General features: G+C 40.5%; 1 protein-coding gene across 13 annotated transcripts in view; it reads right to left on the bottom strand.

Moving 5' to 3' along the window:
* BTRC (beta-transducin repeat containing E3 ubiquitin protein ligase) overlaps positions 1 to 24258 on the bottom strand; it is a 184449-nt gene extending 160191 nt beyond the window's left edge. For 8 of the 13 annotated variants that reach the window (XR_004346242.1, XR_004346244.1, XR_004346249.1 and 5 more), the window contains exon 1: positions 24126 to 24252. Coding sequence is in view for 1 of the 13 variants with exons in the window: in XM_032608676.1 (XP_032464567.1) it covers positions 24126 to 24173 (48 nt within the window). In the remaining 12 variants the exon portion in view is untranslated. Of the gene's footprint in view, positions 1 to 23712; positions 23878 to 24125 lie in introns of those variants that run through there. The other 5 variants (XR_004346248.1, XR_004346243.1, XR_004346245.1 and 2 more) reach the window with 5 other exon arrangements.
* Positions 24259 to 27486: the final 3228 nt, after the last annotated feature.

The raw sequence follows: 27486 nt of genomic DNA, 5'->3' as shown, positions 1-27486 counted from the left end.
ATTCTATCATCACAGATAGGGATAAATTGTGGCTGCTTGCCTGGGTGGCTAGGGGGATTAGAAAATTAAGAACAGGACATTCCAGTAGGATGTTTGATACCCACCAGTCAAGTCTGTACCCTTTTTCCTGATACTACCAAATAACATAATATTTCATTAGCTTCTCAAAATGCCATTTTATGATGAAGCTCAGACCTGATAGTCATACCCTTATTAAAGTCACAACTACTTATGTTGAAATGGTAATTATCAACAACAAATTTTAAATTAAAATACATTATGTAACAACACTAAAATAAGGCTAGATCGGGACCCATGGATAGGATTCAAGGATCTCTGAACCTCTTGAAATCATGTACAAAAGGTATACTCATGTGCATGTCTGGGGAGAGTATCTCATGACATACAAAAGATTTTCAGTGAGGTCCATGAACAAAAAAGTTTATGAAGCCTCGACTTAGATAACCCCTCTAGACTCAAAGCCCACACAAAATTAGTGACATCTCAGTCAAAGCAAATAACTGACCCACTTATTAAGGAAGTAGAACTTTGTCTCCTTCTGATTCATGGCATTTTCTCTTAATCCAAGTTCAATAAAAGTCAGTCTCACTTTAAAATAAAAATTTTTTAAACTTCATGGCTTCAATTAAAACTTCAGCCCAATAGTGCCCTCCAGGGTTTCCCTGGTGGCGCAGTGGTTACGAATCCGCCTGCCAATGCAGGGGACACGGGTTCGAGCCCTGGTCCGGGAAGATCCCACATGCCGCGGAGAAACTACGCCCGTGCGCCACAACTATTGAAGCCCGCACGCCTAGAGCCCATGCTAGGCAACAAGAGAAGCCACCGCAATGAGAAGCAGGTGCACCGCAACATAGAGTAGCCCCCGCTCGCTGCAACTAGAGAAAGCCTGCGTGCATCAATGAAGACCCAATGCAGCCAAAAATAAAAAAATAGTGCCCTCCAATTTCAAAACTCAAATTTTAACTACAACATATTCTATTTCTCAATAAGAAAGAGAATCTCTTCTTTAATCCTTTCTACCAGGCATCATTCTTTCTAGGTTCTGGGTACATTTTCACATCAATTGAAAACAAGATCTCACTCTTTCTTACTGGTTTACATAATTAATTGGAATTGTTAGTCCAAATTCATCAATCCCTGAGCCTTTTTTATTTATTTATTTTTGGCTGTGTTGGGTCTTCATTGCTGCGCGTGGGCTTTCTCTAGTTGCAGTGAGCGGGGGCTACTCTTCATTGCGGTGCGTGGGCTTCTCATTGCGGTGGCTTCTCTTGTTGTGGAGCACGGGCTCTAGGCACGCGGGCTCAGTTATTGTAGCACGTGGGCTCAGTAGTTGTGGCTTGTGGGCTCTAGAGCGCAGGCTCAGTAGTTGTGGTGCAAGGGCTTAGTTGCTCCGCAGCATGTGGGATCTTCCTGGACCAGAGCTAGAACCCATGTCCCCTACATTGGCAGGCGGATTCTCAACCACTGAGCCACCAGGGGAGTCCCAATCCCTGAGCCTTGAAAAAAGCTACTAGTCAAATCCTAGTCTGGTCAAAGTTTGTTGACTGATTCCCACTTCTGCTTCATAAGTACATATTGAAAACACACACACACAAAGCTTACTAATAAGAACTATAATTTACCACCAACTACTCATAAGAAATTATAGCTCTGCTGACTGGCAAGTAATTTGCAAAAGCAGACCAGTTTAGCTGCATAAAATAAATATCTACCTGCACGTACAAGCACTAGTCAGGGCGTGAAATTAAACTTTTTATTCGGAAGTAAAGAGCTGCTTCAAGGCTGTGATTTAGTCTGGGAAACAAATAGTAAGGTCATCCTTTTCTTTCTGATGTTTATAGCATTTCTAATAGGGGAAGCAAGGGAGGAGGACAATCTGGCCAAATTCCATAGAAGCAAAAATATCTCTATGACATAACAAATGTGCCACTTGCTTTACTAATTGCACAGACCTAACAGAACCAAGTTGTTGAAATGTATGCAGGGATCACTTAAATCCTGAAAGCCCCAAATGACCACAATGGACATCTCATTCGGTCAAAACTAAGGGATCAGTGTTTAAGCGAAGTAAAGAAAATCCCAAAAAATATAAATGTCACAGTAAGTTTTAAAACAGCCTACAGCCATTTTCATTACAACACAATTGTGAATTAGATTAATGAGATACTATTCAGTAATTTAGCCAATTCCCATAATTTTTCCAACATTTATCAAAATTAACTAATACAAACTTCAACTTATTCCACTATACTATAACCACACTACTCTCATGTCTACCAGAGAAAACAAACAAGTAGAAAAAAAAAAAAAAGCCCAAATAATTATGAGCAAATCGCCTTGAAAGGCCTAGAAAAGCCACAGTGAGTCTCAAAGTGTGTGATCCCAGAACCAGCGGCATCATCTGGAAACTAGTTAGAAATGCAGATTTTCAGGCTCCACCCCAGGCCTATGGAATGGAAAACGCAAGCCCTCCAGGAACTTCTGTTGCAGCTTTTAGTACCACAAGGCTTTAAAAACTAAACCCAATTATTTAAGCAGCGTTAGCAGTGTTTTCCACCGAGGATAAAAATTATAAAGCATATAACCTATAAATTAGAATGTAAAAAGTAAATTTTAATTAGGCTAAGTTCAAAAACAAAAATAAAGGGACTTCCCTGGTGGTGCAGTGGTTAAGAATCCGCCTGCCAATGCAGGAGACACGGGTTCGAGCCCTGGCCCAGGAAGATCCCACATGCCGCGGAACAACTAAGCCCGTATGCCACAACTACTGAGCCTGCGCTCTAGAGCCCGCAAGCCACAACTACTGAGCCCGTGTGCTGCAACTACTGAAGCCCGCGCACCTAGAGCCCATGCTCCGCAACAAGAGAAGCCACCTCAATGAGAAGCCCACACACCGCAACGAAGAGCAGCCCCCACTCACTACAACTAGAGAAAGCCCGAGAACAGCAACGAAGACCCAACTCAGCCAAAAATTAAATAAATTAACAAATAAATTTATAAAAAATAAAATTAAAATGACAAAGTTTACATATTATCTTCCCAAAATAGGAAACAGTCACCATTTCAAAGTCAAGAAGGAAAAAAAAAAAAACACTTAGAACTGCCTAAAAATAAATGGGCTGATTTTACAATTTCTACACAACAATCATCAGTGGATGCCAAAACTATAGGGAGAAACAATGCTGGGAAACAAGTTATTTACACAGTTTCCAAGTTTCACTCCACTGAGCACATATTAATTCCAAATATACCTTTACAATGGAGAAATCTGGTGAATACAGCCTTAATAAAATGATCAAACTTAGCAACACTGATAAAGGAACAAAATAACATCGTGTACTTTCTGATGTAATGCACTGAGAAACTACAACATATATTCCTGCCAAATTTTTTAACCTGAATCTAACCATGGACAACAATCAGACAAATCCAAATGAGAGACATTCTGTAAAACTTGCCTGGACTCTTCAAAAATTTCAATTTCAAGAATAAAAAGACGAGGGAACTATTGTAAATTAAAGGAGACTAAAGAGACATAACTATGTGTAACATGTGACTGGATCATGAATTTTAAAAAAGGAGGCTATAAAGGACACTACTGGAACCATTGGGGAAATCTGAATGTAAACTATATATTGAATAGTAAAATGTTAATCACTGTTAAATCTCCTGAGTGGGATCCTGCATTGTGGTTATGAAAGACAGTGCCCGTGTTAGGAAATACATGCTTTAGTAGAGGTGAAATATCATGATGTCTACAACTTTCAAATGATTTAGAAAGGAAAGTATAGCTATACAGAGAGGAAAAAAATCAAATATGGCAAAATGTTAACACTTGGCCAATCCAGGTGAGGGATATATGAATGCTTTTCTCAATTTTTCTATAGATTTGAAAAATGATTGATACCACCCATTCCCCTCTTCAAATCCATATTTCTCCAACTGTATGATTTTTTTTTAATTATTTGTTTATTTATTTATTTGACTGCACCGGGTCTTGTGGCATGCAGGATCTAGTTCCCTGACCAGGGATCCAACCTGGGCCCCCTGCTCTGGGAGTGTGGAGTCTTAACCACTGGACCACCAGGGGTCCCTCCAACTGTATGATCTTAAGGAAGTAACTTAACCTCTCTGTGCCTCAGTTTCCATGTCTGTAAATCAGGGATAATAACAATCAGGGATAATACATACCTAATAAGGTGAGAGGATCAAATGAGTTAATATATGTTGAGTGCCTAGAATCCTACACTGTACATACTGAGCTATAAGTGTTTTCTGCCATTATTGCTGCTATTTTATTATTACTACTGCTACCACAACCCAAGGTTAGAGAGACAAAGAAATGTAGCTTGGATGCTCACAGTCCTATATATAACTTCCAAAATATTTTCACTATTTATAATTTCACCTAGTCCTCACAACAACTCTTTGAAGTAGGAAGAGAATTATTTTCAAAATTATAATAATTATAATAATTATTTAATAATTATAATAAAAAATATAATAGTTATAATTATAAATAATTATATTATATATAATATAAATAATTATATTATATTTAATATAATATAAATGATTAAATTATATAATATAAATAACTATATTATAAATGATTATATAATTATAAATTATAATTATTATAATTATTATTGAATTATTATCGAAACAATTATCACCTTTCCAGATGAGGAAAATGAGACTCGGAGGTTAAGCAACTTGCCCAAAGTTGTCTAACTTCTAGAAAGCAGTATAAGTGAGATGAGAACTAGGTCTTGTTTTCACTATGGCACAATATAAAATTTACATCCCAATCTTAACTGATTAGAAGGTATTTTCAAAGAAAGCACACCAAGAAGACGTGTAGAACTCCCGATACTGTCAGTAAGAGACAAAAGAAGTTATCACTAGTCCATTCAGCAAAACAGATGTCACTTTCCAGAGCTTTGATATTCTCCTTAAATACCCTTGAAAACAAGAACCAAAAAATATGAACTCTTATAAAAAGAGATTTATTGTATTTTTATAGCTTATTACATACCTTGTAACAATCATTTTGTTAAATGTGAATGTCAGTTTTATCTTCGGTCCCTTTTTTCCTGGCTATTTACAAGCTTTGTAAGAATTGTTCCTTAATTAAGTCTAAACATAGCTTTATATAAATGGATTCCTGGAAATAAAATGTTCAGACTTAAGAAATGATTGTTACAGAGACTGTAACAGGCCGTAAAAAAAGAATGCCACTTTAAACAAAGATTTCTTATTTTAATTAAAAAGATAATCATCATTACATTCCTACACTTAACAGAACCATTTAAATAAGCTTCTTTGGAAAAAAAAATATGTAGGATCTTATGCAGGCTTCCGTGTATAATTTGTAATATATTTAAACCAAAGTCTCAGTTGATCCTATGGTATGAACTCTTATATACTGTACCTGCACTTTAATGATACATTGAAAGAGAAAGAGTTCCAAATGAGATAAACATCATTTCTAATTCTTTTTAACATGAATGCTTTCAAAAGATTATGAGTATTTTTCCATAAGATATTGATAAAACACATTTAAGAATACTTAAACACTTTTTAACATGACCACATATAAACATATCTAGGATCACACAGTTTATTGATGCAGTAGGTATATGTCAAGTAGAGGGACTATATCCAGTGGACTACCGTATAATCAAAGATGATACATACCTGCATAAAAGGAGTTTCTATTCTCAAACTCCGATAAAAACTGAAACAAAACAATTTTCAAAACATCACACCTGGATAAGACTGGAGGGTGTGAAAAACCTTTAGAAGCATGATTTGATAAGGCAGGATTCTTTTCGAATAATTTATTTGACCTTTTTTTTTGCGGTTCACGGGCCTCTCACTGTTGTGGCCTCTCCCATTCCGGGATGCGCGGGCTCAGCAGCCATGGCTCACGGGCCCAGCCACTCCACAGCATGTGGGATCTTCCCGGACTGGGGCACGAACCCGTGTCCCCTGCATCGGCAGGCGGACTCTCAACCACTGCGCCACCAGGGAAGCCCTATTTGACTTTTAAATTGTCCGTTTCTAACCTAAATTTGTTAAGTTAGGCAAGATTCCAAGAAAGAATGAAGTAGATCTTATAAGCTGTCACTATAATTAACTGCAATTTGAAAAACAGATGCATCAATATTCCTCTACTTAAGTCATCTTTTCTAAATTACACTGAATGCTACACATGAGTCACTACTTTGTCTATTTCTGCACCAATACATTCCTGGAAACTGCTTCTAAGTGGACTATATTTTCCCAGGGAAACAAGTTCTAATCCGGAGGCTATTTCCTAACTGAGGACTTGGTATCAAAGAAAAGTACTGACATGCCTAATAACATCAAAACAAAGTCCAGTGGTTAAGACTCCGCACTTCCACTGCAGGGGGCGCAGGTTCGATCCCTGGTTGGGGAACTAAGATCCCACATGCTACGCGGTGCCAACAAAACAAAACTATCAGGTAATCAAGAGATTTTTCTTTTTCATTTGCCTATCTCCTCAGTCTAAAAGCCACAAGTGCTCTACATAAGACCAAATGCCACCAGAAAAAAACACTCTTAAGTCACTCTCTCATTCTGCCACAGGGCTTACTTGAAACTTTGTAACTAGGTTTCAAAGTACCCCTCACTTCATTGAAAAGCCATGAACGTTCATTAGCACAAACTCCTTTCTAAAATATTTACAAAAAGTCTTTCATAGAATGCTAATGTTAACAAAAGTCTTTCATAGAATGTTTCACAGAACGTTACATCACTCTAATGACCATTCTTCTGATTCTTCTTAGGATGACTAGCTTTTGTGTTTGAGCCCAACAGATAAAGTCATCAAGAACTGAGGTATTCACTAGGGAAATGCAAATTAAAACCACGATAAGATACTACTATATGCCTACTGGAATGGCTAAAATAAAAAATACTAACAATCCCAAGTGCTGACAAGGATGGAGAACTAGAACTCTCATACATTGCTGTGGTAATGCGAAATGTTACGGCCACTCTGGCCGTATTCCATACAATGGAACACTACCAAGCAATAAAAAGGAATGAACTATTGATACATGCAACAACTTGGACGAATCATCTAAAAGGCATTATGCTGAGAGAAAGAAGTCAGTACAAAAAGATTATATATTGTATGATTCCATTAAATGACTTTCTCAAAAAGATAAAACTAAAGTGAGGGAGAATAGATCACAGTTCCCAGGAGTTAGGAAGATGGGGAGATAGTACAAGGTAGTTTTTTGGGGGATGATGGAACTGTTGTGTATCCTGATAGTGGTGGTGGTTACATGAATTCTGAGACCTGTACACTAAAAAAAAAGTCAATTTTACTAAACGTTAATTTTTTAAAGAGAAAACCAAGACCAAAAACATGCACACAGCAGACATGAATAAATACACGTTTAAACAGTAAAATGGAATAGGGGTGGAATGTCTATTCAATAAACCTCGGAAATCTGTGTGAATTATTTTGACCTAGAGTTTTTTTGTTTGTTTGTTTTTGTTTTTGTTTTTGCGGTAGGCGGGCCTCTCACTGTTGTGGCCTCTCCCGTTGCAGAGCACAGGCTCCAGATGCGCAGGCTCAGCGGCCATGGCTCACGGGCCCCGCCGCTCCGCGGCATGTGGGATCTTCCCGGACCGGGGCACGAACCTGTGTCCCCTGCATCGGCAGGCAGACTCCCAACCACTGCGCCACCAGGGAAGCCCTGAACTAGAGTATTGTTGTAAAAGTATTACCACCACTATATCCTTATGGACTAGAAAGCTGCTTCACATTTACCTCATTTAATTGTATCAATTACATCTTCCTCTGATGCTGTGGCTGATGCTGCTTTTAATCTAAGGGATGAAGATAAAAAGACCTTTTCAGACAATTTCTCACTCACCAGAAAGCCTGTGGCTTTGTGCCTCTCACTTGAGGTCAGGTTGAGGACCCTGCTCAAAAGAACAACTCTAGTCTATGTAATTGTACAAAAGACGAATCTTTCGTCATAAATTTCCTTACCATTCAGTTATGCCTATTGCTTTAAGCAACACTTCAATGATTCCTCAAACTTCTCCCTTCATTCCTTGACATTACCTCAAGACATTACCTTAAGAGCACTATGAAACAACTGTTGAGGTAGTCTGTTGTCATTTATCTTCATGTATGTAATAGGGTCATGGAATATTAACAATAAAAGTAATGTGAGAACTATCCACAACTTTTTCATAGCACCAGCAGGGACTACCAGTTTATTGTGACGTGATTTTAACATACCTAGAGTGGCCACATTTGGGGATGTTGCTATTGCTCTTCTACTAGATATATCTCTTATAAATGGCATTATCTTGTTAATTTTTCTGCCCCTATGGTTCACCAAATTCTCCAGCTGCAAACAGCACCCAGAAGTAAATTGTTTTTAGAAACCAACTTATTACTAATCAGTTGGAACTCAAAGCGATTCTAAGCCTCTGCCATGAAGTTTGTCTCATTCTGCCTTCACCGTTTTTTTCCAGCTTTACTGAGATATAACTGACATAACACTGTGCAAGTGTAAGGTGTACAACATGTTGATTTAACATACTTACATACTAAAATGATTACGACCTGCCTCCACTCTTGAATCCAGTTAACTCAGCTGCTTCCTGCTATGTTCCCCATGTACAAGGCTTCACCTTTTACTCTGGCTCTAGGCACAATATTTCCCCCACTCCCTCTGTGTTGGTACACTGGCCAGGACACAGCAGTCTAGACATTTTGTCAAAGTGTGATCTGAAAAATATCTCTATCAGAAACACTGAGATGCCTGTTAAACATGCAGATTCTTGAGGTCTACTAAATTAAGTGGAGGGAAGAGGAGCTGAGAATCTGCACTACATGTTAACATGCTCTCCAAATAATAAAGTATAGTACTACTGCAGTGGGCACTAATGAGTAGACTGAATTCTTTAGTTCCTTGCTGGGTATTCCAGTTCTGTTTCTGAGCCCAAACTCGAAACAGAGGATTTGCTGCCTCTTTTCAGTACTCACTGATGTTGTCTGCCTACTGAATCTCCCCAGAATACCTGCACCCAGACTCCTTGTCACTATTTTCCCCTCTAAAATTATATCCTGCCCTTCTAAACTTCTCTGAGTCCCCAAATCTGCTTGGATATTTATCTGCTTGGTTCCCCACCAGGGAAACCCTATATGTATATCTTAAATTTAGTCTCCTTATTAAAGTTAGGGACTATTCCAATATCTTTACCCACCAAATACTTGTTTTGCCATACCTACTGCTATGGCAACCTTCCCTTTAACTAATCGCCCTGAACACGCCTGACACCAGCCATATTTTACTCTTCTCTTTTCTCTTTTTCTTTTCTCCTAGCCTACTCCAGGCAAACCTTACCCACTGTATCTCCAGAATATTCCTTGAATATCTTTCCTTCTTTCCATACCAACTGCCCTAGCTCAAGCCCACGTGGCTTCTTGCCTAGACTATTACATAGTCTTTAAGCAGCCTCCCTGCCTGTCTGTTCCCCCCGTCCCTAGTCCAATCCACTCAAAGTCAAATAACTAAAGTGGTCTTCTAATCTTCTTTGTTGTTATTGCCCCCAGTGGGAATCAGATTCAGACGTAAATTATAGACCTTTCAGAAAAAAGTACTCCCATGTGTTTATACTGAATGGAGGTCATGGAGCTCGGGTTTTAAAAAACCTTTACACTCAACAACAAACAGAAAATTAAATTTTAAAAATAGCATCTAAAAACACCAAATACCTGGAATAAATCTAACAAAAGATATATAAAGGCCCCTACACAGAGAAATTACAGACCCCCAAAATGGAAAGATATACCATTTTCATAGATTATAAAATTCAATAGTGTTAAGATCTCAGTTCTCCCCAAACTTATATATAGATTCAATGCAATTCCAATAAAAGTTATAGGAGGATGTTTTGTGGAAATTAAGCTGATTCCAATATATACGGACATGCAAAAGCTGAGGGACATTCAGTATCCAATATCAAGAATTGGTATAACAATATAGTAATTAAGAAAGTATGATATTGGCACAAGGATAAATAGACCACTGGAACAGAAAAGTCCTGTAAACAAGCCCACACACATATATAGACAGGTGGTATATGACAAAAGTGACCATGCAACACAACAGATGAAAAACAAAACAAAACTGAATTCTGTCCTCTACCTCACATCAAACATAAAAATTCCAGACAGACTGTACATCTAAATGTAAAAGGTAAAATATTCATGGAAAAGACTCTGACAAGTACAGGTTTCTGGTAACTGACTATACTGCTGAACTGAATGAAAAAGCATTTTCAGAACTCTGATGGAAAACTGATGAATTCATAAAAGTGTCAACAAAAGATCAAGATAAAAAAAAAATTAAGCGTTTTGGGGTCTTGAAGAGATATTTGTAGACCCATGTTCATAGCAGCATTATTCACGATAGCCAAAAGGTAAAAGTATCCCAAGTGTCTGGCAAGAGATGAATGGACAAACAAAATGTGATGTATACATACAACAGAATATTATTCAGCCTTAAAAAAGAAGGAAACTCTGACACATGCCTTAACATGGACGAACCTTGAGAACATTATGCTAAGAAAAATAAGCCAGTCACAAAAAGACAAATACTGTATGGTGCCACATTTATGAGGTATCTAGAGTAGTCACATTCATAGAAACAAAGTAGAATGGCAGTTGCCAGGGACTGAAGGCAACTGAATGGCAATTGCCAGGGACTGTTTAATGGGTACAGAGTTTCAGTTTTACAAAGTGAAAAATCTGTATTCAGTTTAGTGAGGGTCAAGGAAAACAAGTGTGTACATGAGATGGGATGGAGGGATCTGCAGTGACCTACAGCAGGATGTCAGAACCCTAGCAGGATAAAGAGAATGTCTATACAGGAATATGGCAGCCTTAGTAGCCCTGCACAAGGTGCTCAAGTCCAAATGGAGTGAGGAGAGCAACCTAGTGCACAGTATCAGAGCCTGAAATGAGAAGGGTCTTCTAATGGGGGCTAGGGGCAGCAGCCTAATATGGGATTTTGGAGACTGATAAGGTGAGGATGGCATCCACATGATGGGTGTCAGGAACAGCAGCAACAGGAGAGACTGGTCACATACAGGGGGGATTGATTAAGAAATTATGTTGAAAAAAAAAAGAAATTATGTTGAGGATAATGAGAGCCAACTTACTAACAGAAAAGGGAGTTACAATTATGGAAAGCAAATTATTGGATAAACCTTGTTGTATTAGACTAGAATTGGAGATACCTGTGTGAACTCATGGTTTTAAATAAATATGTAGATAAAATTAAAATAGCGATACGTGTGTGCACACGCATGTGTATGCACGTTTACACATACATATATTCCCTATCTCTGTCCAGTGAGAGGACTTGGGAGCAGTGACACCCAATAGCAATGTGTATACCTAACACCCAGATATTGACTTCTATATATCATTCTCTCCTAAAAGAAACCAGAAAAAAAAAAAGAGAAATCACTGATTCCAGGGCTGGGGGAAAAAAGTACAATGTTCAAAGAATGACAGAAATACATAACAAAGACAAAGAAAGCAGTTTGAAAGCACTCTCACTGGCCAAACAGGGAACAATTTAAGTGTCAAAAGAAATAATGATTGGGCTTCCCTGGTGGCACAGTGGTTAAGAATCTGCCTGCCAATGCAATGGACATGGGTTCGAGCCCTGGTCCGGGAAGATCCCACATGCTGCGGAGCAACAAAGCCCGTGCGCCACAACTACTGAGCCTACGCTCTAGAGCCCGCGAGCCACAACTACTGAGCCCACGTGCTGCAACTACTGAAGCCCACATGCCTAGAGCCCGTGCTCCACAACAAGAGAAGCCACCACAATGAGAAGCCCACGCACCTAAACGAAGAGTAGCCCCCACTTGCCGCAACTAGAGAAAGCCCGCGTGCAGCAATGAAGACCCAACACAGCCAAAAAAAAAGAAATTAAAAAAAAAAGAATAGTAGGCAATAAGTAAAAGATAGTATTATAACCCATCAAATAAAACAGGAATTCATAAACTCATTCTGTTAGAAATAGATTGAAAATCTAATGAATAAGATAGTTACATGGTTTCAAAGTACCTTCCCACAAGATACTTACTACAAAAACATTAGCTTTAAAGAAGAAACTGGCAGGTGCCACTTTAATCAAGTAAAAAAAGTTGTAAGACAAACAAAAATTATGTGTCACCCAACAGGAGGCAATAAGTAAAATAAAGCAACACTTCTGTGGTATTTCTGCCAAAAATACAGGACCCAAATCTAATCATGAGGAAACATCACCAGATAAACCCAAACTGAGGAATCATTCTACAAAATAACTAGCCTATAATCTTCAAAAGTGCCATAGTCATGAAAGTTAAAGACAGGAACCGTTCCAGACTGAAGGAGACTAAGGAGACATGACAACTAATTTCAGTACGTGATTCTGAATTAGACTCTTTTGTTATAAAGAACATTACTAGAGGGACTTCCCTGGTGGCGCAGTGGATAAGACTTCGCACTCCCAATGCAGGGGGCCCAGGTTCCATCCCTGGTCAGGGAACTAGATCCCATATGCATGCCACAACTAAGAGTTCGCATGCCACAACTAAGGAGCCTGTGTACTGCAACTAAGGAGCCCTCTGCCACAACTAAGGAGCCCATGTGCTGCAGCTAGGGAGCTGGAGAGCTGCAACTAAGGAGCCCGCCTGCAGAAACGAAGACCCTGTGTAAGCAAATAAATAAATATTTTTTAAAAAAAGAACATTATTAGAACAACTGGCAAAGTTTGAATGGGATCTAAGGGGTTAGATCTGTAATTGTACTGTATGTTAATTTCTGAATTTTGATGGTTGTCTTATATACAATGTCCTTGTTTGCAGAAAATATACACTAAAGCATTTGGTGATGATGTGACAACTTACTCTCAAATGATTCAGGAAAAAATATCATTTGTGTTGTACTTGAAACTTTTCTGTAATTCTGAGTTGATTCAAAATAAAATATTAAGAGAAAGAGAAAGAATTGCACTGGTAGTTACCAAACACTAAAAATAAATATAGTGATGTTATATGTATGTGTATTTTATCCACAAACACACACCCCAATTAGGTTAACTATCTTAAGAGAGACTATTAATTTGCCATGGCTACTTTAAAAAAGTACCACATACTTAGTGGCTTAAAGCAACATTAATTTATTATTTGACAGTCCTGTAGTTCTGAAGTCTGAAATGGGTCTCACTGAGCCAAAAATCAAGGCCTCAGCGGGGATATGTTCTTTTCTGGAGGCTTAGCTTTTCCTTTCCTGCTTCTAGAGGCTGCTCACATTCCTTGGCTCAGGGCTCTTTTACGGCATCTTCAAAATCAGCAACAGTGGATTGAGTTCTCACACGTCATCACTATGACCTCCTCTTCAGCCTCCCTCTTACACATTTAGGGTCCCTTGTGATTACACTGAGCCCAACCTGGATTATCCAGGACAATCTCCCTATTTTAAAGTCAGCTGAGGGACTTCCCTGGCGGTCCAGTGGTTAAGACTCTACACTTCCACTGCAGGGGGCACGGGTTCAATCCCTGGTCAGGGAACTAAGATCCCGCACGCTGCGTGGTATGGTAAAAAATTAAAAATAAAGCCAGCTGATTAGCAACCAAATTCTATCTGTTACCTTAACTCTCCTTTGCCCTGCAATTTAACATATTCACAGGTTCTTGGGATTAGAGTGTCTATCTTGGATGGGGGGTGGGGGGAAGGCATTATTTTGCCTACCTCAAAGAGTTTCCTTTATTCTGAGATTATGTGTTTTCTACTTCTGTGGCATTAAAAATCTCCTTCGTTCATTTATAAAATGGTGCTGACAGTGGTGCTTCTTCTTCAAGTATTGGTTGTGTAAGAAAAAAAACCATTAACCCTGTAAATCCTGTGTAGGTATTTTGTAGTCACAAAATCTTGTGACTTTTTTTTTACTGATCTCTTAAATGAAAAAAATCTGAAAACAAAACACACATTCCTACAAAAGAACCATATATTTGTTGAAAGATTTGTATTGTATTTTTCAGAATATAGGGAATAGATCAATAAGAAGAAGGCAGACAATCCAATTAAAAAAAAAAAAATGACCAAGGCCTGAACAGACACTTCAAAAAAGAGGATATCTAAACAGTCAGTAAACCTTAAAAAGCCAAAAACCTCAATAATCTTTTTAGGTGCTTGATTACAGCAGTCATTAGGGAAATGCAAATTAAAACAGTCAAATAATACCATTCACCCACTAGTATGGCTGAAGTGAAAAAAGACAGTAGCAAGTAAATGTTACAGGAATGTACAGCAACTGGAACTCATATGGTGCTGTAGAAAGTATGAAATGGAAAAAATTCATAGACTCTACTAAAGCTAAACATTTTTCATACCCTATGACCCAGCAATTCCACTCCTAGGTATATACCCAACAGAAATATGTACATATGTACAAGAAAAGACAAGTACAAGATTATTCATAATAGCACAATTCACAGTAACCCAAAACTGGAAATAACCCAAACGTCCATCAACAATAAAATGGCTAAAAATTTGAAGTATATTCACACAGTGGAATACTGCATAGCAATAAAAATGAACATACTACACCTAACACAGCAACCTGAATGAATCTTCTTATGTGGGACAAAAGATGCCAGACACTAGAGAATATATACTGGAGTGATTCCATTTATGTGAAGTTAAAAACCAGTAAAGGCAAAAAGTAATCTACAAATATAAGATAATAGTTACACAGAAGTGACCAGTGGGTAAACATTCAATGAGCTGTATACTTATGATTTCTTTAAAAAGTATACTTATTTTACTTCAATAAAAGCTTATATAGACACATACCAAGTACACTATAATATTATTCTTAAATACAAACTGGATTCAATCCAAACTCCCTAGGCTCCCAATCTATCTTTTCCTTCTTGTCTGCTATTCACCTTATGTTCAAATCATACACATATACTCACATTGTGCTGGCCATCTCCTGATCTTCTGGCCTCTACCTAAACTACTCCCTCTTCCTGGAACTTCCCACTTCAGAAACAAGTCTGTCAAAATCTATCTATTCCACAAGACCAATAGGAAGCTCTCTTCTTCAAACCTTCCAAAGATCTTTCCAGTTAAAACTAATTTCCCCTCCCTTAACTTCTATAGCACTTTGTGCCTCTATTTTGGCACTTACCAAAGTGTGCCTTAAGAGATATTTATAAATGCCTATCTTCTCAACAGACTGTGAAGTTCTAGGGAAGACAGAAGTTTTATAATACTTAACTTTGTGTCTTCATCCCCTCCTGCCCCCATAACCAGCTCCCTCCACGTGTAACATAATGTTTTGCCCTCGGTTTATGTTTATATTTTTATCAAATCACACGGCATGCCTTGTTTTCAGTTGTCAACTCATTCATTTTGTCAAGTACTACTTAACAGGAAAATGCAGTGCTCCAGCACAATTTAGGACCATAGAGTTCTAAATTTCCAATGAAAACTTGGATACATATAGGAGTTTAAGTAGCATAATTTATCAATTAACACATTATACATGGCAATTTACAATTTAAAATGAACTGAGAGGGGGGGAAAAAGAGAGAAAGAGAGACCCTTCTTAACTAGGTAGGACTAACAATTAAGACTTTTCAGTTAAGAAAATGAGCTCAGAGCCAGTTGTCTATTCAAGCCACCACTGTAAGTCCACTGGCCAGTACACTTGCTACACTGTAGTCCATGTTCAAGCGCAGGTCTTCATTTGGGGTACTTGTTTTATAAATGTATACATTAAATATATTAAACTTTAATTTTTCTGATTAAAAACAATACATATTCACCGTCAAAAATGTAGAAAACATTAAGGAATATATAGTAAAGAAAAGTCAGGGCTTCCCTGGTGGTGCAGTGGTTGAGAATCTGCCTGCTAATGCAGGGGACACAGGTTCGAGCCCTGGTCTGGGAGGATCCCACATGCTGAGGAGCAACTAGGCCCGTGAGCCACAACTACTGAACTTGCGCGTCTGGAGCCTGTGCTCCGCAACAAGAGAGGCCGTGAATAGTGAGAGGCCCACGCACGGTGATGAAGAGTGGCCTCCGCCTGCCACAGCTAGAGAAAGCCCTCGCACAGAAACGAAGACCCGACACAGCAAAAATAAATTAATTAATAAACTCCTACCCCCAACATCTTCTTAAAAAAAAAAAGAAAAAGAAAAAAATCACCTAAGTGATGCTTTTTTTGTGTGTTTCCTAATACATCTTCAGATGCCAAATATTTTGAAATATTACCCATAATCTAACATTTCACAAAAAGCACATTAACCGTTTAGTGTGGAACTTGCTAAGAAGTACAAGGATTTACATGTCCATGCTGCAAAAACATTATCCACATGCTACAATTCTGTTTCCATGACTTTTCAGTGAAAGCCTGAAAGTCCCCCAGACATCAGAAAATATCGTTGCAGCCTTAAGTTTACGTTCAGAGAAGGAGTTTAAGAGCTCTGAACGTAATACCAAGGGCATTATGTATGACCTTGATTCAAATTCTGTTACAGTTCAAATTCTGTTACAAATGCTACTCGAGTGACATCAACCTTATCCTTCCCAAGTACAGAAAAAAAGAATTGTGATACTGATGAACTTTGCAGGGCATCACTGTGGATTAAAGTCAAGATTCTGATTATTTCTTTACACTTTTTTTTTTTCTACATGACATAATACAAAGACACCTGCTGTATTAAATTGTGATTCTGGAAGTATCCAACCATTAGGTGTTGTTCAGTAACCAAAATGTGAAAGTGCAAGTCAGAATAGTGCCAACAAGGGAGAGCAGAAAGAAAGCACAATAGTTGTAATAGTAAGCATTTTATCATTCTTCTATAAATCAAGTATACTAGATTATTATTACTATAGTAAATTATTGTGCAAGTTGCTCTCTCTTCCACTCTTTCTAAGGGCAGAGTATACTTTCCCACCTCTTGACTTGACCACGTGATTTACTTTGGTTAATGGAATATCAGCTGGTATAATACAACCAATGATTGAAAGGCACTTGAACAACTGGGCTTGCTCTTTTGTGCCTCTACTATAGCTATGAGGACAGCTCTGCCTGGGAAGTCACTGCCTCTACAGTCTGAGTCCCAGAATAACATGTGGAACAGTCCTGAGTGAGCAGCCAAATCCAGAGTGACCCAACAAAATTCAGTCTATGTCATCCAATATTCAGCAAATCCACATATTCATGAGAATAAATAACTATCATTGTATTGCCATGACTTTTTGTGGATCTTTATTACTCAGCAATAGCCAATTGATACAATGATACCGTGACAACTCCGTTTCCTCAGTAATTCAAATGATCAGAAATCTATATATAGGGCTTCCCTGGTGACGCAGTGGTTGAGAGTCCGCCTGCCGATGCAGGGGACACAGGTTCGTGCCCCAGTCCAGGAAGATCCCACATGCCGCGGAGCGGCTGGGCCCATGAGCCATGGCCGCTGAGCCTGCGCGTCCGGAGCCTGTGCGCCGCAACGGGAGAGGCCACAGCAGTGAGAGGCCCGCGTACCGCAAAAAAAAAAAAGGTAAAAAAAAATAAAATAAATCTATATATAAGTCTGGACAGTAACTCTCCACTCCGGCCCATCAGACCAGCAAAGAAATGTGCCATCATATTCCATTGTTTCTCTGCTCTTCAAGGATGAAACACAGTGCAAGTGAGGGTTTCAAGTCAGACTGCCTGGGTTTGATCTCAGGCTTCTTGCTCAGCAGAGAGACTTTGTGCAAGTTACTTAACCTCCCTGGAATCAGTTTGCTCATCTGAAAATGGAAGTAACAATAGTACTGAATCTATCTTACAGGATTATTGGGAAGATTAAGTGAAATAATAGTATATGTAAAGAATTTAGAATAGCAAACAGTAAACACTAAGTAAATACATATTAGCTATTCATGGCTGATCATATTTAAAAAAAAAACAAAGAAAAATAAATAAACACAACCCTCCCATTTCTACTGTGGTTATCCTATTATTGACACAGACAGAGTCAGGTCAGGTCAGTCACAAGCCTAGGAATAGGAAGGCAAGTATACCCTGAAGGGAGAGCCAAATCTCAGAAAGGAGCAAGACCTCAGAAGGAAGTTCCAACTCAAAGTGTTCACCTTAAGCAGGCAGGAATTCTCTCCCAGCTCTGTGGCTTTTGCTCCCCTGCTCCCCATCCTCACCCTGGCCACATACAAAGGCAATCCAGGAACTATGATTGTAGTGCCCCAGAGAACAAATCATATTCTTAGTTCAAAATTACTCTCAGTATCTATTCTTCTGTTGTTATCTCTGAGTCTTCTGTAAAATGTTCTAGCTCTGTTTTCAATCAGGCTTCAGAAATCTAAAGGGAATTATCCAGAGATTCCCCAGTACAAGGTGAATCTTACGGAATACTAGTTGAAATGGTAAGATCAGGTGGACCTTTCCCATAGAGATTTTCCCCTCCTCCACTGCCAATGTTAGGATGCTGGGATTGATTTATTAAGGAAGAAAGCAGTTTTCTTTATAGTGACCAAGTTGTTAAACATTGGTAAATATTTTCTACTTTATCCACAGTGAATTCTTATTATATACATTTAGAAAGCACCTTCATGCTGTATTAAAATATTGCTAGAAAGCACATGGTATTTTAAAATATTTTAATAACACAAAGATCCTTTTTTCTTTCTTCATTCTCATTCTTTTTTTAATTGTAATGCCATTTACCACAAATAATTTTATCTATACATGATCAAGATCTTGCATAATGTACCATCTCCCTTTAGAAAGGGAAAAAAATTCTTAACCAATTATTTTCTTTTAGGATTTAAACAATACACAAAAAATATAGAATAACAAGTAGTCTCCTTTGAAAGTTCATTTTCTAATTTAGCAATAAAAAATTTCTGGCAGGGCTTCCCTGGTGGTGCAGTGGTTGAGAGTCCGCCTGCTGATGCAGGGGACACGGGTTCGTGCCCCAGTCCGGGAAGATCCCACATGCTGCGGAGCAGCTGGGCCCGTGAGCCACGGTCGCTGAGCCTGCACGTCCGGAGCCTGTGCTCTGCAACGGGAGAGGCCACAACAGTGACAGGCCCACATGCAGCAAAAAAAAAAAAAAAAAAAAAATTTCTGGTAATCATTCAAAGTAGAAGAATTTTTACTCCAATCTAATAATTCACTTCCAATAATTTATTATGTACATTACAAACATGAATCAAGAAAATGAGCGCAGAGAATTATCATTAATTTGTAATTCCATACCCCAATACCTATATGAGTATTCAGAAAAGAAACTGAAGGCTAATTTAAATTGAGAACAGGTAACAGATATATAGAAATTCTGACAAACTAAGAACTAGTTTCAAATGTCCATCCAACCAGCTGGTAATCAATCTCACTGATTTAAAGAAAAGCCCAACATAGTGAGAAATCTGAATACTTATTTTAAAATGCAGTTTCTTGCTTTTAGATACATATGGTTCTCAGGCAAAAAAGAAAAGTTCCTGAATCCTATCAATTCATTCAGTATTATCTCTACAGTAACATTATTAAGACAAGTCATGCAGGAGATCATGTTAGTTCCTTAAGAAGTTAACCTCAAAAAAGAGATGCCTCCAAAGCATTCCTAGCGTTATTACCCACAAATTTGGCTGATCCCATTTGTATTTTTATCCTGAGCATCCAACTAGAATAGCATCTGTGGTAGCCACTCTCAAAAGGGCATGGCCCCCAGCAGTTTCTCTCTGTTTCTGCATACCTCTCTTCTTGTCTACAGGTAGAGATTATTTTCCCTCCCTCTGACTCTGGGCTGGCCTTGACTGTCTTCGACCAATGGCAACATTCTCAACTCCCAAACCTAGGACTTAGGAGAACTGGCTGACTGGTTTCTATTTCCTATCTCCAGGAATGCTCCTTCTTAGACTCCAGGCATCATGCTTTAAGGAAATTGAAAGGCCATTTGGAGAAAGGAGGCCCACATAAAGGAGGACAGAAGGCCTTACTGCTAGCTGAACTTTCATCCAGTGGCCAGCCATGACAGAAGGTGACCATTTTGAACATTCCAGAAACGCTGGCACCCCAGCCAACACCAAGTGAAACAGAAAATGCATCAGTCAACCACAGATTTATCTTTGTTACACAGCAAGTTACCCTTTACGCTTTCACTTATCTTTCAATTCTTTAAAAAACTATTTTATATGTCCTAAAATTATTTCATGCATGCGTCAAATTTTCCCAGTTCTAAGATCCTGGGATTGGTTTATCCTGTCCATTTAAAAATAAACTTCAGGGGGCTTCCCTGGTGGCGCAGTGGTTGGGAGTCCGCCTGCCGATGCAGGGGACGCGGGTTCGTGCCCCGGTCCGGGAGGATCCCACGTGCCGCGGGGTGGCTCGGCCCGTGAGCCATGGCCGCTGAGCCTGCGCGCCCGGAGCCCGTGCTCCGCAGTGGGAGAGGCCACAACAGTGAGAGGCCCGCATACTGCAAAAAAATAAAAAAATAAAAAAAAAATAAACTTCAGGGACTTCCCTGGTGGTGCAGTGGTTAAGAATCTGCCTGCCAATGCAGGGTAAACAGGTTCGAGCCCTGCCCCGGGAAGATCCCACATGCCACGGAGCAACTAAGCCCGTGCGCCACAACTACTGAGCCTGTGCTCTAGAGCCCACGAGCCACAACTACTGAGCCTGTGTGTCACAACTACTGAAGCCCGTGTACCCAGAGCCCATGTTCCACAACGAGAAGCCACCACAATGAGAAGCCTGTGCACCACAACGAAGAGTAGACCCGGCTCGCCACAACTAGAGAAAGCCCGCGTGCAGCAATGAAGACCCAATGCAGCCAAAAATAAAAACAGAACAAACAAACAAAAAACCTTCAAATTCATCCCTCAACTTGTCATATAGACAGATAGGATACAGAAGAATAGACAGATAGATATATCTCAAAAATCCAAAGGTAAACTTTAAGTCTAGACCATGTGTGAATTATGGTCAAATCTGAATTACCAGTCTCATTGATAAGATTTTATTATAAAATTTCTAATCAAAGTACTATGTCAATATAATAATGAACAAAATTCATGAAAGAGAATATCATTTCATGTTGCTATTTTAAACAAATTTTACATTTTCTTTTTTTTTTTTTTAGCGGTACGCGGGCCTCTCACTGTTGTGGCCTCTCCTGTTGCGGAGCACAGGCTCCGTACATGCAGGCTCAGCAGCCATGGCTCACAGGCCCAGCTGCTCCGCAGCATGTGGGACCTTCCTGGACCGGGGCACGCACCCGTGTCCCCTGCATTGGCAGGTGGACTCTCAACCACTGCGCCACCAGGGAAGCCCTACATTTTCTTAAACAGTGGAAATCAGGCATCGGTATAAAAATTATCATTCACAACTCACAACTGAAGGAAGGGATAAGGACAAAATAAAGCCAAATACTATCAACAACTTCAATTTTATTAAAAGGATAATCCTTGCGTGTGTACTGTGCACTAATTACTAGGTGCAAACACAAAATATCTTCCTATCTCAATTGACTAAGGAAACAGACATGTTATAACAGGGTAAATGGGATCAAAGGCAAGTTGTGACTTACTCAGATTCATAATAAGACTGTTACTGAGCTAAAAAGGAATACAAAATCTCTAACTCTCCATTCTGTTTCAGTTATTAAGGTGTCATTCTTTTTTTTTTTTTTTTTTTTTTTGCGGTACGCGGGCCTCTCACTGTTGTGGCCTCTCCTGTTGCGGAGCACAGGCTCCGGACATGCAGGCTCAGCGGCCATGGCTCACGGGCCTAGCCGCTCTGCAGCATGTGGGATCTCCCCGGACCGGGGCACGAACCCGTGTCCCCTGCATCGGCAGGTGGACTCTCAACCACTGTGCCACCAGGGAAGCCCTAAGGTGTCATTCTTGGTGACCCTCTTCCAGTTGGCCTTTGCTCAAACAGCAGCCACAATAGCAGGCAAGGTCAAAAATGAAAGTAACTATTGTAAAACTGAAGAAGAATTGGTTTCTCCCTATGGAAACTGACTCAACATTTAATAATGTGTGGTGTCCCAAAAGCTGTAAACTACTACATGGCCATTTCTAGCTCAACTTTAACTCAATCAGGAGACCATTATCAAAACAACTCACTGGTGCCAAGCAGAGATCAATTGGTTGAAAATGTTCCTAGGCTGACGTCTAATGGGGAGTAAAGAAGATGATCTCATAATGTCTCTTTATGATCTTCAAACCACATTATTCCATAAACCTGATACATGTCAAGATTAGGATTGAGTCAATCTCTAAGCAGGAAAACAAAAATAAGCAACTGCCACTTTTCTGACTCAATTCTAGAAGCTGGCTGTAGATACAAAGCAACTTCCTCTCACTTCTATAGTCCAAAAAAATTTCAAAGCCTCTTCTTAATATTTTAGAATTTGGTAGAAACTCAAGAACCTTCTTCAGGCCTAACAGAATTTTATTAAAGATACACTTGAACTTTAGTTAGGTGTTTCTGAAAGTACTAATACAAAGTAAGTAAAGTCATAGTAAATTTAACCAGTATTCTTGTAAATGGGACAGTTTAAAGCCTAAATTCAATTAGGTTAGTGTCCATGTTTGTTTAAATTTGGGTATCTCAGGCAAAGACACAAAATAACTGACAAAAGAAATAAGATTTGGAGTGACAGGTTACAATTACTTACGGAAAAAACAAAACTAGACTGCAAGTAATATCAACGTCTCTATGGCCACCTGCTAAGACAGAAGTAAGTCTATGCAACCCATCATTCTGTAACCACAAAGTCTGGTTTTACATCTAGGATATACAAATGAAGCATCAGATTAAAAGCATCAAATATCAGACTCCACAAATTTGCCAAACATACACATATCAAAAACAGAAAAGCATGATTCAAAGTTAAAGAACTAGATTCCAAAGGATTTAAACACACCCACAAAATCCAGTCCAAGTTCATACTGTGCTTCAACCTAAAACTCAAAACTACCAATCCTGACATCAGCCATTCCTCACTACCTGCATTCCCCCTTTTATCTCCTGAATTTCTCCATTGATCTTATCACTTCTTATGGGTCTTTGGCTTCTCCATGGCCTTTCCTTTCCCAGAAAGTAGTACAGCATCCGGTCCCCTCATTTTACTATCTCTACAATTTAGCACTAAGTTTTGTTTTACCCTATTAGTTATTAATTTTGCCCCTAATCTCCTGTACCTAGGTTTCCCCAGCCAATGAACCTCTCCTGTTTTCTCCTTTCAAACTAGAGGATGTAGCCCCTTTCCTGATATTTGTAATTCTGGTTCCTAGTCAACCCCTTTCCATTCCCAGAGACTGTCATCATAGCGCTAGATCCCCATCCCCAGTCCTTTTCTTCCTAAGTAAGGCCTAGTCCTTTCCAGAGTTTGTCAATATTAGTTTGGCCAAGCTGGGATTGTACCCTGAAGGCAAAGGCTCTCTCTCCCACCTAACTCTACAAATCTATGTCTCCCACCAGCCCTGTCTTTTTCTCCTCTAACCTTGGATCCAGCTGCACCCAGCGCTGCCCGTTTCCCACCCACCTCCCACTCCCAATATCTCTCCTCCCACTATCCCGCGCTCCCCTTCCCCACTCCTGAATGCACCTCTTCTCCCGGGCCTCACCCGTAACCCTCACACAAGGAAGGCCCTGCCAGCGGCCTCACGGCGTCTCTCCTCCTGGCTTCCTCCGCTCTTCAGTAACTGTCCCTACGCCCCTTTCCCTCCAGGGCCCTGCGCGCCGCCCAGAGCCCCTCCCCGATTAAGCTCCTGCTGTCACTTGGCCTCTCATCCACAAGATGGCGGAGCTGCTGCCCCCACCTCCCGGTCCTCTCCGCAACCCCTCCTACCTCCCAGGAACTCCCGTCCCGTCCCTTCAGCCGCCTCCGCCCCCGGCCCCGGCCTCGGCCCAGGGTCCCCCTGCCCCCTCCTCCAGCGGGATGGCGGCCCAGACCCGAGCCTGAGCGACGCCGCCAACGCCACCGCCTCCACCGTTCCCCGGCCTGCACATTCTCCTCACCATAAACTTGAGCGCTTTTTCCTGCAGCACCGCCTCGGCCGGGTCCATACTCGTCAACGGCCACCGAGTCCGCACTCCGCCGAGGCCGCCCCCTTGGTGCCAGGCCGCAACCAACGCAGAGCCCGGATCCCGCCTCCTCTTCCTTCGCCCCGCCCTCTTACCTCTCAGGCACCCGCAGGGGGGCCAGGGAGGATCAGCTGTTCCGTGCGCGTGCGTGAGCCCGCTGGCTCACGGGATTTGTAGTTCTGGGACTTCCCGCCGCAAAAAATGAGGCCACACCGCGAACTGCAACTCCCGCGGTTCACTGCGGTAGGGTCGCGGTGGCTGACAAGCCGAATCTAGACAACGGGCAGTCAAGTAGAGAATCAGCGTATGGGAATCGTAGTTTACAGCTTCTAGGGCTGGGAAATGGGAGGGGCAGCGGTGTCTCCGTGGTTACCGAGCGACGCCAGTGGCGTCTTGCCTGGCAATTGATATCAAGATGGCGACCAGTGCCTCACCTGTAGCCCAAATACTGGAAAAAACTGTGAGAGGACAAAGGTCCTAGGGCCTCCCTAACTGTGGTTGTAGAAAACTGGACGCCCCCAAAATTCATATGTCTGGCGTCTGCGGGACGGATTTCAACCCAGAGACGTTTGGCCTATGGGCACCTGGCAGCACCTTATAGACTAATGCAGAATTTCAAGGTCTTCCTAAGTCATCGCCGCACATTTCTGCCTGTCACCTTATTCTAATCCACAGTAAATCAGGGCCGAATAGAACTCGGCTCAGGAAATTCTCGGGTGTTTAGCACTCAGAAACCATGGCCTCTACTGCTAACCCTGAGATGTAAGCCCTGCATTAAGGGTTAAATGGGTACTTGCAAAAGGGCTTTAATGGTGGAATATAATGGCCATCCAGCAAATAAAGCATGTAAGTATTTAGTTTGGCCTTAAAAGGGCCAGTACGAATTTATTTTGGAAATTGGGTTTAACCTAAGTGGAAAAAACACTAGGGTTGGGCTAAAAGTGATACGCTGTACAAAATACCTGAGTTTATAAAATAAGTGAATTAGGGAAATACCTTTTCGGTTATAAGGAAGTTTTCCATTGTAAACTATTTTATTCATTCTTTCATTCAACAAACAGCATATAACCGTGTGCAGACATTGTGCCAAGAGATGGGGGGGATTCAGTAGTGAACACAATAGACCCAGTCTTATGGAGCTTACATTTCTAGTATGTTGATACTTTGTCCTACTCACCCCTACATCCTCAGAACTCAGCACAATACCTAATACATAATAGACTTTAAGTTAATAAAAAGTTTTACTCTTGAATTTTAAAAAAAAAGGTTTACACTACTGCAAAATGAAGACTCAAAACTCATTCATATGAAAACTACCTGCAACTTCTCATAGGACTAAGGCAGTATGTGACATGATTGCCAAAAAAGCTAAAGCAATCCTAGGCAACTTGAAGAGACTAGTGTCTGGGGAATAGAGTTTTATGGTTTTACTCTGTTTTAAAGCACTAAGACCATACCTGGAGTACTTTGTGGGTTTTTTGCTTTGTTTTGTTTAATTTAATTTTTTATATAAATTTATTTTTGGCTGCATCGGGTCTTCATTGCTGCGTGCAGGCTTTCTCTACTTGCGGCGAGTGGGGTCTACTCTGTTGCAGTGCACGGGCTTCTCATTGCGGTGGTTTCTCTTGTTGCAGAGCATGGGCCCTAGGCACACAGGTTCAGTAGTTGTGGCACGTGGGCTCAGTAGTTGTGGCTCGCGGGCTCTAGAGCACAGTAGCTGTGGCGCACAGACTTAGTTGCTCCGAGGCATGTGGGATCTTCCTGGACCAGGGCTCAAACCTGTGTCCCCTGCATTGGCAGGCAGATTCTTAACCACTGCGCCACCAGGGAAGTCCTCACACCTGGAGTACTTTATTCAGTTATGGGCACCATGTTCTATAATCATCATATGCAGGAGCGTAGCCAAGGACAAGATAACTGAAAGAAAAAATATTGATGGATGCTTACTCTGAAAAAAGAGCGCTTAGGAATAACATGGCAGCTAAATTCAAGTATTTGAAAGTACTGAAATGCATATGTATATAGCTCTATAGGGCAAACTAGGACCACTGGGTGGGATAATAATTATGATGATGATGATAACAGCTGTCACTTTATTAGCTCTTTATGCCAGGCACTACACTAGGTGTTTTACAGTCATAATCTCAAATATAGAGTAACTTTGTAAAAACAAGTACTATTATCCCTAATTTACAGATGAAGTAAGTGAGACTGAGAGGCGATAACTTGCTCAAGTCATACAGCAAATTACATCATCAGGATTGAAACCCAAATCTGCTTGACTCCAAGGCCTGTGCTATTTTCCCTGAACCACACTGTAATAACATAGGACTCAGACTCAGAGTTTTCTAGTAATCAGAGCTGTCCTGACAAAGGAAACATAGAGGCAGGATGACCATATTGTCTGAAAACATAGAGGCAGGATTGTCTAGGAGGGTTCAGTTTGGGTGGGAGGTTAAGATCTTTTAAACTCTAAAATTCTGCTCTGGGGACTTCCCTGGTGGCACAGTGGTTAAGAATCCACCTGCCAATGCAGAGGACACGGGTTTGAGACCTGGTCCAGGAAGATCCCACATGCCGTGGAGCAACTAAGCCCACGTACCACAACTACTGAACCTGCGCTCTAGAGCCCACAAGCCACAACTACTGAAGCCTGCGCACCTAGAGCCCATGCTCCACAAGAGAAGCCACCGCAATGAGAAGCCCACGCACTGCAACAAAGAGTAGCCCCAGCTCACTGCAACTAGAGAAAGCGCACGTGCAGCAACGAAGACCCAACACAGCCAATAATAATAAAATAAAATAAAATAAAATAAAATACTAAATATGGGGAATTCCCTGGCGGTCCAGTGGTTGGGACTCTGTGCTTTCACTGCAGAGGGCCCCGGTTCAATCCCTGGTCAGGGAGCTAAGATCCTGCAAACTATGCAGTGCAGCCCAAAAAAATTAAAAATAAAAAATTTAAAAATAAATTAATTAAAGAAAATTTCCAAAATTAAAACTTGGGGAATAAGAAGAAGTGGGAGACTTGAGCATATTTAAATGGTGATAGAAAGGATCCATTAGAGAGAGAAAGGTTGAAGATAAAAGAAAGAGGAGGGCGTAATGATGGAGTCAGGTCCTGAGAAAAAAAAGAATGAAATCCAGTTGGAAGGATTAGCCTCCAGTGACAGAAATGGAAGGGAGAGAGTATGGGTGCAAAGGCAGGTGGGGCATAGAGCTGGAGGAGAAAGGTTAAAGAAATGCACTTCTAATGGGTGTTGGAATAGGCAACCAGCAATCTCTGCTGCACAAA

The sequence above is a fragment of the Phocoena sinus genome, chromosome 16 (genome assembly GCF_008692025.1).
Source record: "Phocoena sinus isolate mPhoSin1 chromosome 16, mPhoSin1.pri, whole genome shotgun sequence".
Taxonomy (NCBI): Eukaryota; Metazoa; Chordata; class Mammalia; order Artiodactyla; family Phocoenidae; genus Phocoena; species Phocoena sinus.
Note: the sequence above shows the minus strand (reverse complement) of the source record. Positions and strands in the feature narration are given on the sequence as shown.